The sequence below is a fragment of the Physella acuta genome, unplaced genomic scaffold, assembly GCF_028476545.2.
Source record: "Physella acuta isolate Inbredline_101_S28 unplaced genomic scaffold, ASM2847654v3 ptg001426l, whole genome shotgun sequence".
In the NCBI taxonomy this organism is placed as follows: domain Eukaryota; kingdom Metazoa; phylum Mollusca; class Gastropoda; family Physidae; genus Physella; species Physella acuta.
The window spans coordinates 403,007-415,613 of NW_026732941.1; the positions used below are offsets into that span (position 1 = coordinate 403,007).

General features: G+C 32.6%; 2 protein-coding genes across 2 annotated transcripts; both read left to right on the top strand.

The window, feature by feature from the left end:
• Positions 1-456: 456 nt before the first annotated feature.
• On the top strand, positions 457-1,542 carry LOC131927654 (allatostatin-A receptor-like). The gene has a single exon (XM_059283411.1). The coding sequence runs from the start codon at positions 457-459 to the stop codon at positions 1,540-1,542; it is 1,086 nt and encodes a 361-aa protein (XP_059139394.1).
• Positions 1,543-5,556: 4,014 nt separating this feature from the next.
• Positions 5,557-8,755, top strand: LOC131927655 (uncharacterized). Its single transcript, XM_059283412.1, has 5 exons — positions 5,557-5,632; positions 5,816-5,940; positions 7,010-7,128; positions 7,650-7,747; positions 8,608-8,755. Exons 2-5 carry the CDS (start codon positions 5,889-5,891, stop codon positions 8,753-8,755), a joined length of 417 nt encoding a protein of 138 aa, XP_059139395.1. The 5' UTR covers positions 5,557-5,632; positions 5,816-5,888.
• Positions 8,756-12,607: the final 3,852 nt, after the last annotated feature.

The following is a 12,607-nucleotide window of genomic DNA, read 5'->3' on the forward strand; positions in this document are numbered from 1 at the left end:
GATCAACTTATATTCAAAAGGTTTCTTAAAATTTGATATTTATTTATTCATATTTTTACATTTAGAATAGCATTTTTTAATTTTTATTTACATATAGAACTTCAGAATTTGTTTTATTTACATAGTATATATATATATGTATATATATGTATATATATATATATATATATATATATACACATATATATATATACATTTAATATATATAGACTCACATGTATATATTCATATATATATATAGCCTATACATATATATATATATATCTAATTATTATATTACAATAACAATATATATATATATATATATAAATATATATATATATATATATATATATATATATATATATATATATATATATATATATATATATATATATATATATATATATATATATATATATATATATATAGGCTACTTTGTTTATTTCAATTCTTGTTTTCAACACATTTTCAGCCATGTCCGACCTTACTACAACACCAGAATCTCCCCAAAGTGGAAACAACATCATAGCCAACATATCTTCAGGTTCCACAGAAGCTATGTCTTTGTATCTCCCAGCCTTCGTCGTTGACTTTATCACCACATTAAATTACATCTTCTTAATAGAAATATTCGCCGCGTTTGGACTCGGGACCAATGTTGTGAACATCATCGTGTTCACGAGGCAAGGATTCCAGGAAACTGTGAACATCACTCTGGTGGCGCTAGGTGTAGGAAACATGGGGGCGCTGTTTTATGCCATGGGGTTCTTTATGCTGAGTCCTTGGTTCCTTCACGCTGGTCTCCCTTTCCTTCAGATTGATTTCTTAACAGTAGTAGTTAGCTACCCGCATACGTATTTTATTCGTGTTTGTGGTTTCATCAACGCTTTCTCTTCATTTTCAAGATGCATGTGTGTTGTTTTTCCTTTACGTTTCAAGAGTATAATCTCTAAACCTGTAGTATGGGCATTCAATACAGGCGTGTTTGTCGTGTGTTTGTTGTGTATAGTTCATGCTTTCTTTTTGACCTACTTTGATGACGTTTTCGTCCCATCAAGAAACAAAACTATCATTGCATCACGGTATCGTTTTAGCCCTGAAATTCTAAAAATTTGGTACTTGGTAAGCGACCTTGCTGTTCCTATCTCGTATTACATAATCATCGTCGTCAGCAACATCGCTATCGTCCTCAAATTGAAAGTAAAAGCTGAATGGAGAAAATCAACTGCAACAAAATATCTCCCAGAAAATCAAATATCGCAGAAAGATAAAAAAGTAACCCGGATGCTGATTATGATTTCCATGGTGTTCGCCATTTGCCAGACTCCAATAATAATGATCTACACAGCATCAGCGTTGGAGCGAGAGCTAACATTTCGTGGAAAATACTCGAATGTTCTAATTCTTAATTCAAGTTTTGTTATACTGTTCGACGTCATCTTTGGTAGTGTGGACATCTTTATTTATTACAACATGAGCACTAAGTTTAGAAATACTTTTTTAGAACTTTTTGCTTTACAAGACCTCACACAAAAATTGAGGTTTCAAAGAGTTGAATAAACCACTTTGAATGCCAGCTCTCTAGTAAAACTAAAGAATAAGTCTCTTTTAGTGAATTGGCCAGTTAAAGTTTCTTCATTGAGAATGATAGCGATGTTTCATTAAACTTACCAGATAATTTTTAAGAAATGTATTTGTATTGTTTATTGTATCTTTAATTTTTTTTTAAAATTCTGTTATTAAAAGTGTATACAATTTAAAATAAACTTCACCATCGAAGACACAAGTACCTAATTCATAATACGCACACACGAAAATATTATTTTGAAATAACCACACCTGAAATACAGGAAAACCCAATTTTTTCTAAAATTTAGAGGATAAAGTCTAGGGCTCAACGAAATATCATCTGAAGATTTATTTTTTGTTGTTTGGCATTTTTTCAATTATTTACGCATCTTTGAGGTGGCAAGGACGTTTACAAAATTTGAGCTAACCAATTACAAAAGCTAAACCACACTATAATAAAACTTCAACATAATTTAATTTACATTCACATTTATTAAACGTTATATAATAACAATAAAGACAATATTTTAAAACAATTATCAATCAACACTACACATGTACACTACTCACGGGCAAACCAGTAAGACATAAAACTCAACACAGGATCAGGCATCGGCAACAGAACAGCATCTCAACAGTGCATCAATTTATCTGTGATAAATAATCAAGCTTATTGGAATTGAAAATAAGGCTAACGAGAATAAGACATTAGGCTGCAAGTATATAATATTTGGCCAGCAGAACGACAATGCCAAGATTCTCCCGACAATCATTCAACATTCTTCCAAGTTGCCTACAGTTGGTAATACAATATCTCACACTTACTGTGTCCAAATAATTCCCTTATCCTACACAAGCTACGAATTTTAAATTGCCAACGATATTTACATTGAAATTGTAATCAGTGTTTCTTTCAGCTATCCTTTCGGGGGGGGGGGGGGGGGGGCTTAGCTCCACCCCGAAGAAAGTCTGACGCCCCAATATCGAAATGGAATTTATATAGACAACACATTCATTTATCCGTGTCCGGCTCCCCCCTCCCACCTCGGAAAATGTTGTCTGCCGCCTCCCCCAAAAATATCAAGAGCTCCCCCCCCCCCCCCAGGAGAAAATTTATTTGGAAGAAACACTGATTTTAATGTTGTATAAATGTGTTATTTTACTTAGTGAAACCATACGTCTCACTTCTAAGTACCTAGTTTTGTGCCAGTCAAGAGAGACGGGCATTTTTTTTTTTAAATCTTTAAAAAATATATTTTGAAAATCCACTAAAAGCAGAGCTGCAAGTACAAACATTGAAAGTTTTTAGATAAGACGATAAGATTAGATTCAAATTAGTGGTACATGACAATTTTCATGCTGAACAAAGGTTTTGGATATTCTTTTCCTTTCCACATACATCTTTGTAACAAATTAAATAGTAATGAATTATGATTGAACTCTAAACAACTGAACTTTTGTAAACAAGTGTTGTGTTGTCTAAACTGTCGCTGTTTCTGTTTACATCCCCCTGCAAGAAATGAAAAAAAAAACATGCTGAATTTATATAGAAAATATATTATTTAATTATTGTCCCTCATCCCGTGGAAATTTTAGGTCCCCCCCCCCCCCACCGCTCCATTACTTTAAAGTGCCTTAGGCTTAAAGTTGCTAGAAAATACTTGATTTAACCATTGTTCCCTCAACACACATTTTTTAAGTGACCCACGCCCCCTCCCGTTACTTTAAAGTGCCTCTGGCTTAATGTATTTGAAAATTATAAAATTAAACCTTGGCCGCTCCCTCCCAGAAATGTCAAGTGCCCCCTCCCCGTTAAAGTGCCCCAGGTATAAAATATATGATATAACCATTGTCCCCTTCCTCTAATTAATGTTAAGTGCGCCCCGCCGTTACCATAAGCTGCCCCCACCCCCTGGAATGGGTAGTTGGATCTGTATTCCAGTTCAGCATCTACCGAGGGGCCGAGGGTTAGAAAACACTTTGTTTAACGATCAATATAAAATTTTAAAGAAAACTCTAGAACTAGCAGTATCCCTCGATATAGTACTATGTTTCAGTCACATGCCTTTGCTTGCATTTCTTGGCCCATGTCGTTTTTTTCTAGTTTTCGAAAAATTCAGATACCAGATTTAAATAATTCGAACAAAAAATTTGTTGGCTCATGTCATTTCTTTTACAGTATACGAAAAAGTCAGATATAAAATTTAAAAAAAAGTAGAATTAATTTTTTTTGGCCTGTATCATTTATTTTCCTGTTTACAAATATTTCAAATAGAAAAATTTTAAAATTCAAATAAATAATTGTGTTGGCCCGTGTCATTTCTTTTCTAGTTTACGAACAATGTAGATACCAAATTTTAAAAAATTAAAATATTCATTTGTTATGGCCCATATAATTTATTTTCGTGTTTACGAAACATTCAGACACAAAATTTTAAAAAAAAAGTAGAATTTAAATTTGTGTTGGCCCTTGTCGTTTTAATTTTTGTGTTTACGAAAAATCAGACATAAAATTTCAAATCAGAATTAACAATTAGTTTGGCCAATGTCTTTTACGAAACATTCAGTCACAAAATTTAAAAAATTAGAATTAAGAATTTTCTTTCGTTTTTTTTTTTTTTTTTTTGTAGCGGAAGTTGTCACTGAAAGTTGCGTAGTATCAGAACAATGTAACATCATGGATTACTTGCTGTATTTTTTATTAAAAACATTCAAAAGTTTTATACCTATACAGGTAATAAATACTGAAAAGAATTGAAAGTTGTAAATACTATAGATAAACAAAATATACAATATTTTACATTTTTCTTTCGTACATCATGCTCTTTGTAGAGACAACAACGAAATAGGACTTCTAACGTTGTGATTAGCCCGAATTTTTACAAGCTTTTATTTGACTCACTGTTCTTGTCGTCAGTCGTCAGTCTGTCGTCAGTCTGTCTAGATCGAAACGGCCGAGCGAAACTACTGGCACTTCTAACTGACAGATACAGTACTTAGTTGGCGCGTGGGTCAAGACATGAAGACAAATCCGACATTACATTTCACTTAATTGGATGCCTAATTATTTTTTTAAGAATTAATTAACATTGTGTCCATAATAGTAGGCTGTCTCATCAAACTATTTCGTACTATTCTACACGCATCATCACGTTCATTAGGTGCGCAATGGTTTTTAGTCAAGCACGTCTATTGTAAATTTTAAAAAATAACATACTGAAGAAAAACAAAAAAAAAAACCCCACGTTTTAATTACAAGCTTTTGTGTAATAATGCACTAAAAAGTAGCGGAGGGGGGGGGGGGGGGGTTAATTGACACAAGTGTAAATGACATAAGTTTCAGTTCAATGCTTGGAAGTGATAAGTGGTTAATACCTTATAGACAGCAAAAGACACTCGCACACAATCCCTCACACACACACACACACACACACATATATATATTTATGTATATATATATATATATATATGTATGTATGTATATATATATATATATATATATATATATATATATATATATATATATATATATATATATATATATACACTCATTTTCATCATCTTCAATCTTTAAGATAAACATTACTCTTAAGTTGATAATTTCGCGAAATGTTTTTATTTACTAGCCTTGTTTCAGTAGCATAGTGTTATAAAGATTGAATCCCATAATTTGGCAGCTAGTAATAAAACAAGCAAATATAAAAAATGCAATGCAGATAGATTCGTAAAAATGATTTAACTACTTGTGTTGTTTATGTGATTTTTTAATCTACATTTTTATTTTCATTATACACAAACATACTAGATATAAATCTAATTGAAATTAAACAATTCCACAAAAAAATAGCATACACTATTATATATGCAACATGTTCATTTTTAGTGATTTTGAGAACATTTTAAAACAATGTTAATGTGGTTGGTGTCTCATCCAATAGATCCATCTATAGAACTACCTGAAACACATGCCAGAAAAACATATTCGATGTTTGTGACTTGATCAATTATTCTGCTTATCACATAAGGTTCCTATTTTGATCGGATCATTACAGGATATAAAATTTTGTGATGTGAATGAAAAGTAAGAATGAATTAAGTATTTACTGTTACCAACAGACGTGTGTTTTGTGTTTTAAATTTAAAAAAATCTTATCTATACTTATAGTATTTAGATATAATGTATTTCATTTCAAAATAATCGGTTGTATAATATTCAACTGGTATAGCCTTCTGCGACTATAACATTATTTTTTGTATTTTCAAGTATTTTAGTATACACAGATCTTCTACCGACACTCGCAAGTATGTTTAATGAGCAGGAAGCAGCTTAGATTATAATGTACGGAAGAATTTTGATTTTAATAAGCGTTTTTGCGTCGGCTAAAACAGGTAAGATAATATGTAAAATGGAGTTAGTGTGCTTTACTGGAGACAGTCATGTTTTTAGGATGGGGGCTGTTTCAACTAAACTTTTATTCAAATCCAAACACGATTCAGGGCACTGTTCAAACCTTTATTTAACTTGTCATCTTCACCATTACACCAACAACAACCTATCGACCCTAGCCGCTACCAACAAGCCCTCGACCCTAGCCGCTACCAACAAGCCCCCGACCCTAGCCGCTACCAACAAGCCCTCGACCCTAGCCGCTACCAACAAGCCCTCGACCCTAGCCGCTACCAACAAGCCCTCGACCCTAGCCGCTACCAACAAGCCCTCGACCCTAGCCGCTACCAACATGCCCTCGACCCTAGCCGCTATCAACAAGCCCTCGACCCTAGCCACTACCAACAAGCCCTCGACAGTAGCCGCTACCAAGCCCTTGACCCTAGCCTCTACCAACAAGCCCTCGACCCTAGCCGCTACCAACAAGCCCTCCACCCTAGCCACTACCAACAAGCCCTCCACCCTAGCCGCTACCAACAAGCCCCATTACAATCGGTCATTCAAGCTTTTTATACCCGCTTATGACCTTATGATAAAAATAAATAAACACCCCGTGGTTAACTCAACTCACACATCTCTCCCCTAGGTCCTGAACTATTCTAATATATTCGAATCTAATTAACAACTGACCCGTAACAGGGAATGTTGCATGCTATAATTAGATTAAGGGTCATTGATTATTACATCTCCTTCTGGTAATGTGCTGTAACGGAAAGAGTACTTTACTAACGATTTGATTTCTCAAAAACATTAATACATTAAAAAATCTTTATCATAAAGCATATTGTGAGAACTTTTACCATTATGTATTCTTGTTGATCGAGAGTGTTTTTTTTTTCACAAACCTTCAGACAATTAATGTAACCAGATTTCAATTAAAGTTACATCCTAATCATTACTGGTAAAAATGAATATGCGAGATAGAGTAGGGTAGCAAAACTTGGCTTAATTTATTACAGATTTTACGAGGTAATTTTGTCAATTAGGGCTAATATAATGTTTTTCATGCAGACGCATTCAGCACCGAAGCTGAGAAAGAACTTGTCTACTACTGGGGACCAAATCCCCTGAAACATTGTTCTAAAAACCAGCTAGCGTTTCTTCGTGTTTTCCCGGATAAAAATGTCCAAGTAAGTTTTGCTAGAATGTTTACTTAATAAATTCTTGTCAATTTTATTGAAGTGCCTGTCTTTTTGAAAATGTAGATATAAATGAAATGTGTGTTTTTATGATATATGTCGTTTAGGTTAGTCTACAACAGGTAAAATGGCAGGTTAACAACAAAATAGTGATTACACACTGGCCAAGGCTAGCCAGTCCACACTTACAGAGGGAACTAGATGATTCATACCAACGGTTGACAGACAGACATTAAAAGTCGTTAAAATGTATATATATATATATTTATATATATATATATATATATATATATATATATATATATATATATATTTATATATATATATGGCTCCTGTTTATGGAAATGAGTTAAATTTCTTTTGTAATTGTGGCTGAATAAAATATATCAATAGTTAATTATTTATAAATGTTCGCGTTAAATTTTGACTAGAATAAAAGCGGTCGACTCGCAATACAGAGAGCTACGAGAGATTCACAACTAAATTTTTTTATATTTCTCTTCTAATTTCAGATTCTTTGTGTTGACCATAAACTGGGTAAGCATGCAGAGGCTCTACTAGAAACAAGGCAGATACACAAATCGAGAACGATTCACGGATTTGCCGATGTGTAAGCATTTTGTTTTTTTCAATGAACAAATTTCTTTACCTCGCAAATATTATTTACGTGGTTAGAAAAACATAAACTCAATCTGCCAGAATATAAACATGTATTTCTTGGTACAGTTCAAAGTAAATGCCGAGTAATGTATGATAAAAACGATTGCATCAATTTGAATGATTTTCCGATACGATCAATATTAATATAATTGGGCGAACTTTGTTTTGAATACACAATTGATTTGCTAAATATGATAGATTAAGTTATTTGTAAAACAAGTAGAGGTCGTCGTGGTTAAATAGGTTAAGCTCATGGTTGCTGAACCGAAAAGTTCCGAATTCGAACCCCCGGCCAGATGAAGCTCGATAGCTGAGGACAGCTACTCTTCTAACAGAAACAACTGCTGACTTGTTGTTTATTCTTGGGTAAGGAAGAAAATACAACACGAGAAACAAGCTGAGATCGGAGTCAACGCCTTATATGGCGCATAATAAGTTGAATCGTAATACTTAATTATGTTAGAAGAAATCCCTTCCAACACTAAAATTAATAAGAAGTGAAACCAGTCCCAGAAACGACGCTCGTACATCGTGTATAACCACATGTTGCTGAAACATAGATTACAATTTGGACTTTTGATCCTTTGATTTAGCATACAACATCGGGGTTCATCATATGTTCCCTCTCGTGCCTGAGACACATATGGCAGATGAAGTAGAGTTCATTGGCAATGTGATCATCACAATGTATAGCCACCTTTGCTTCCCTCACCTGAGTCTGGTTGACATCAGAACTTGAGGAACTCATGACTCACCATACCATAGCCTTTGGATTAACAGCTGACAGTTATGCTATGTTTTTATAACTAGACCGAGGATTAAGGACTACAAAAAAGTTCTGCTAGAGTTGGAAGCAGCTAACCCATTCGATAGCAATATCAGCTTCAATACTACCCGAGCCGTATCACCCTCGTACTGGAGAAATAACTTCACCTTGTTAGAACTTTCGGGCATGTAAGTTGTCTATATGTACTATACTTATCTCTCTTTCTTTCTCTCTCTCTCTCTCTCTCTCTCTGTCTCTCTCTCTCTGTATCCAAGTTTTTTGACAGGGAAAGTCGTAAGGCTTATAGTTTAAATTATTCGCAGATAGACTTCACTCAGGGGTCGGCAACCTGCGGATCTCGAGCCGCATGCGGCTCTTTTGATGTCAGGATGCGGCTCGCCAGTTCCATAATAATTATATTTTTTTCATAACTCATAAAAATATTATACTGTAGAAAAAAAAACTTAAAACAAACAAAAAAACACTAAAAATAGGTGGAGTAGGTTGTATGCTGAAAGCCGCTTAGGCACAAGGCCCAGCCCCACAACTGTGATGTGGTCAGCCCCGTGGCAGTGGTTCCTTGCTTTCCACTACCGAAGTGCACATTTTATTTATTTTTCGACTATTTTTAATAGGGTGTTGCAGTAATACTTTGCTATATAACATGCTATTTTTCAAAAAGTTATATAAATTAATTGGCAAGCGCTAAAATTATGTTTTAGCTTTCAAAAATTAAAACAAAATATTAAGTATCGATTTCTACGTGTTTTGAATTTTTTAATTCAAGATAAACTATTGAAAATAATGTTTGAAATAATTAATAATATTAATTCATTAATCCATTCCAAGTTTTGGAAAAATTTCCGCCAGGGAGAGATTAAATTTTCCAAACTAAATGAATTATTGTGATGATGATTCCCATTGATAAAAAAAACATGGCGGCTGCTTGTTTCTTGACTTCGCTTCAGCATTTTAAACTCATCATGAACTCCCAATATGCAACAAATATACTAAATTTCAAGTCTATTGTGTACGTACGGTTGGGAAGTAATGTATTTGCATTCAATTCTGACAGAAAGGTTTTGTGGCAGTAAGTAAATTAATTATTTTTTAAAGTTAATGTAAGACCTAGCAAGCCTAGCCCCAGGGGACATTACTCCTACTGGACAATTGGTAAACAGTAAACAAACTTTTATCAAGTTCGACTTTACTCTTTACTTCAGCATATTGCAACTAGATCTAGATCTAATAGTAATAGTACTAATAGATCTCAATCTACCTGATCCTAAATCTGTTCTTTATACTTCCTTAACTAGAGGAATCTAGTAATAAAACAGATAGGCCTAGATTTTTTTAGTGTGTGTTTGTAGTAGAGATCTAAGTTACTAGATCTAAGTACTAAAAGTAGTGACTACGACTAGTCTAAGTGTAGACTGTAGACTACTGAGGATGTTTGTGTAGTTCACTTGAGCGTAGTTACTGAGTGTAATAAATTAAAATGTTAATAATATAGATCTATGACCTATTGATAATTAATAAATAATTAGGCCTATAATTCTAGATCCAGTGAGTAGGTCTGTGAGTCTATATTTTTTTTTCTAAATCTAGCTAGTTAACAACAGTGCTAAATCTAGTTAGTAACTAGAGAAATCTAGATCTAGATTTGTCAATATTGACCTGAAGTTATAGATTTAATGGCTAGTTTTAATTGCAATTTTATTTATATTTTTTATGCGCTTATTATGTATAAAAATGTAAACTATGATTATAAGACAAAAATTTTAAGTATAAATATTGTGTGTAAATTAAATCTATTTTTCAGAATACCTGAATGAAATCAGTGCATATAGACCTCTAGTAAACACAGAAGAAAGTACCCTACACATGTTCCAGGCAACCTTATCTAAGACCAACAAAACACAGGAAATCAAAATGTGTTTTAGAATGAAGACTTCATCTGAGTCTGCAATTTGTGAATAACAATATTTAATGCAAGAAAAAAATTAAATTTCCTGAAATTATGGGACAAATATCACAATATAGTGGCTTTACCTTTACATACTTAATAAATTATTAATTTATTTAATAAAAATTGAGCTTGTCTTAATCATTGAATTTGTTTATTGATTGTAATTGTTATTGTTAGTGTATGAAAATATTGTAAACTACAGTGAGAGTAGTAAAGTTCATGTTTCTAGCCTGTTGGTTCATGGATCAGACTGCAATGAGTTCACCTGTTTCTGTGACTTTGGCATATGAAGCGATGATGTGAGTTAGGTACCCCTCATTGCTGGGTGCACTCAGGGACTTTTTACTGACTTACTTAAACCTCAATTCAACTTGATACTGTTGGGTTAGCAGTCTAGCCCCAGTGTGTTTTGCTTCATATAAAATTTGCAAGTTAAAAACACTGTTTAGTATCCTCAATCACTACAGCTTTTCAAAATTATTGAACTAACACACACACAAAGAACGTATTAAAACAACACTCAATACAAATAAAATAAATGTTAATTTAATGCTTGATAAAAGGATTTATTTAGGATATATCAATATATATTTTTACAATGACCTACAAATATAAAATTGGGATTCATTGGTCAAGCAGTAGAGCACACAATTGCTAATCCAGAGAAGTGATTTGGGGGCTTGAGTACATTAAGGGTAACTGGCTTAAGATACTGACTTTTAAGTGTAAACCACACAACTGTTTTATTAGCCTAAGTCAAAGAAACAAGACATTATTATTACAAGTGGAACATACTTCATCTGTGGAATAATACAGTAAAAATAAATATTACATAGTGTAGACAGACACTAAAATACATGCTTACTGTAAAGCAAGAGAAATTATTCTAAAACAATGTAATATACATTAGGCCTACTACTATTTAATCAATCATATCTGTTTATTCTGAGTGATATAGGCAGAATACTGTAATTAATAGCATATTTAATTTCTACTAAGTAGGCCTTGAATAGCAATATGAGTTTCTAGGATTTAGTTGATGATTTTTTTTAAATCTTGGAATTAAATTTTCAATGTTAAATTAAAAGCACAATGACAGTAACACAAAGCCAAACAAACCTTATTAAAATTAAACTAATTTATGTTAGTAACTATTAGATTAATCCAATTTTTAAGCTCACTTTGTGCTTAAATCAAAATTTGAATTTCTAGAGCTACTACTTGATATAGAATTTGATCTAGTAATACTGGTACACTATAAGTTGTCTATATAGCTATAACTATGTCTACGAGGACTAACTACAAAGCAGATGACTAATTAGTAATTATGGTAATTAGGCCTAGCCTACTGTGTAATAATATCTAGTTTATCTACTTCTAGATCTAGTACTAAAAAAAAAGTACTAGGAAAAGTAAAAGGAATTATTTTTAAAAATATGGCATTGATTTAAAATAGGGGACTATTTATTAAAATGAATAAAGGCAACATCTTTATTACTAAAAATAGACCTAATTTAAATTTGGGACCTATAATTAACTATGTTAATAGGATTAATACATAGGGCCTAATTACTAATTTAATTACTAATTAGGCGTAAAGTTTCTACGCAAAAGAAAGTCTAAAGAAAAATTTATGGGCCTAAATTCAAAAGTTAAGTCTAAAGGCCAAAGGTTTCTGTTTTACAAAATGTTTGTAGATCTGTAATTTGCCACTAGTGACTAAAAGTAGAGTAGGGTATTAGTCTAGCCAATAGTAAATCTAGCTTATTATTCTATTATTACTAGCTTAAATACTACGTATTAATTAAGTACTAAACTAATACAAACACCTATTAATAAAAGTATTCATGTAGTTTACTATAAAAGAAAATAAAAATTACGTAAGCCTACTACTATACTTAATATAATATAATAGTCTAACTATAGTAGCTTATATATATATTTATATAGGCCTACTTAATACTTACTATATACTAGTATATACTATACTATATAACTAAAATAAGGCATAGAGATCTAGATCAGAGATCTAGAATCTAGATTGCTAAATAAAATACTTAGGCCCTAGTATCAGT

Excerpts from the sequence above, each read along its gene's own strand:
- LOC131927654 (XM_059283411.1), top strand. The coding sequence starts at position 457 with ATGTCCGACCTTACTACAACACCAGAATCTCCCCAAAGTGGAAACAAC.
- LOC131927655 (XM_059283412.1), top strand. The coding sequence starts at position 5,889 with ATGTACGGAAGAATTTTGATTTTAATAAGCGTTTTTGCGTCGGCTAAA. Across the intron at positions 7,129-7,649 it reads TCCCGGATAAAAATGTCCAA|ATTCTTTGTGTTGACCATAA; the intron begins GTAAGTTTTGCT and ends TTCTAATTTCAG. Across the intron at positions 7,748-8,607 it reads ATTCACGGATTTGCCGATGT|ACCGAGGATTAAGGACTACA; the intron begins GTAAGCATTTTG and ends TTTTATAACTAG.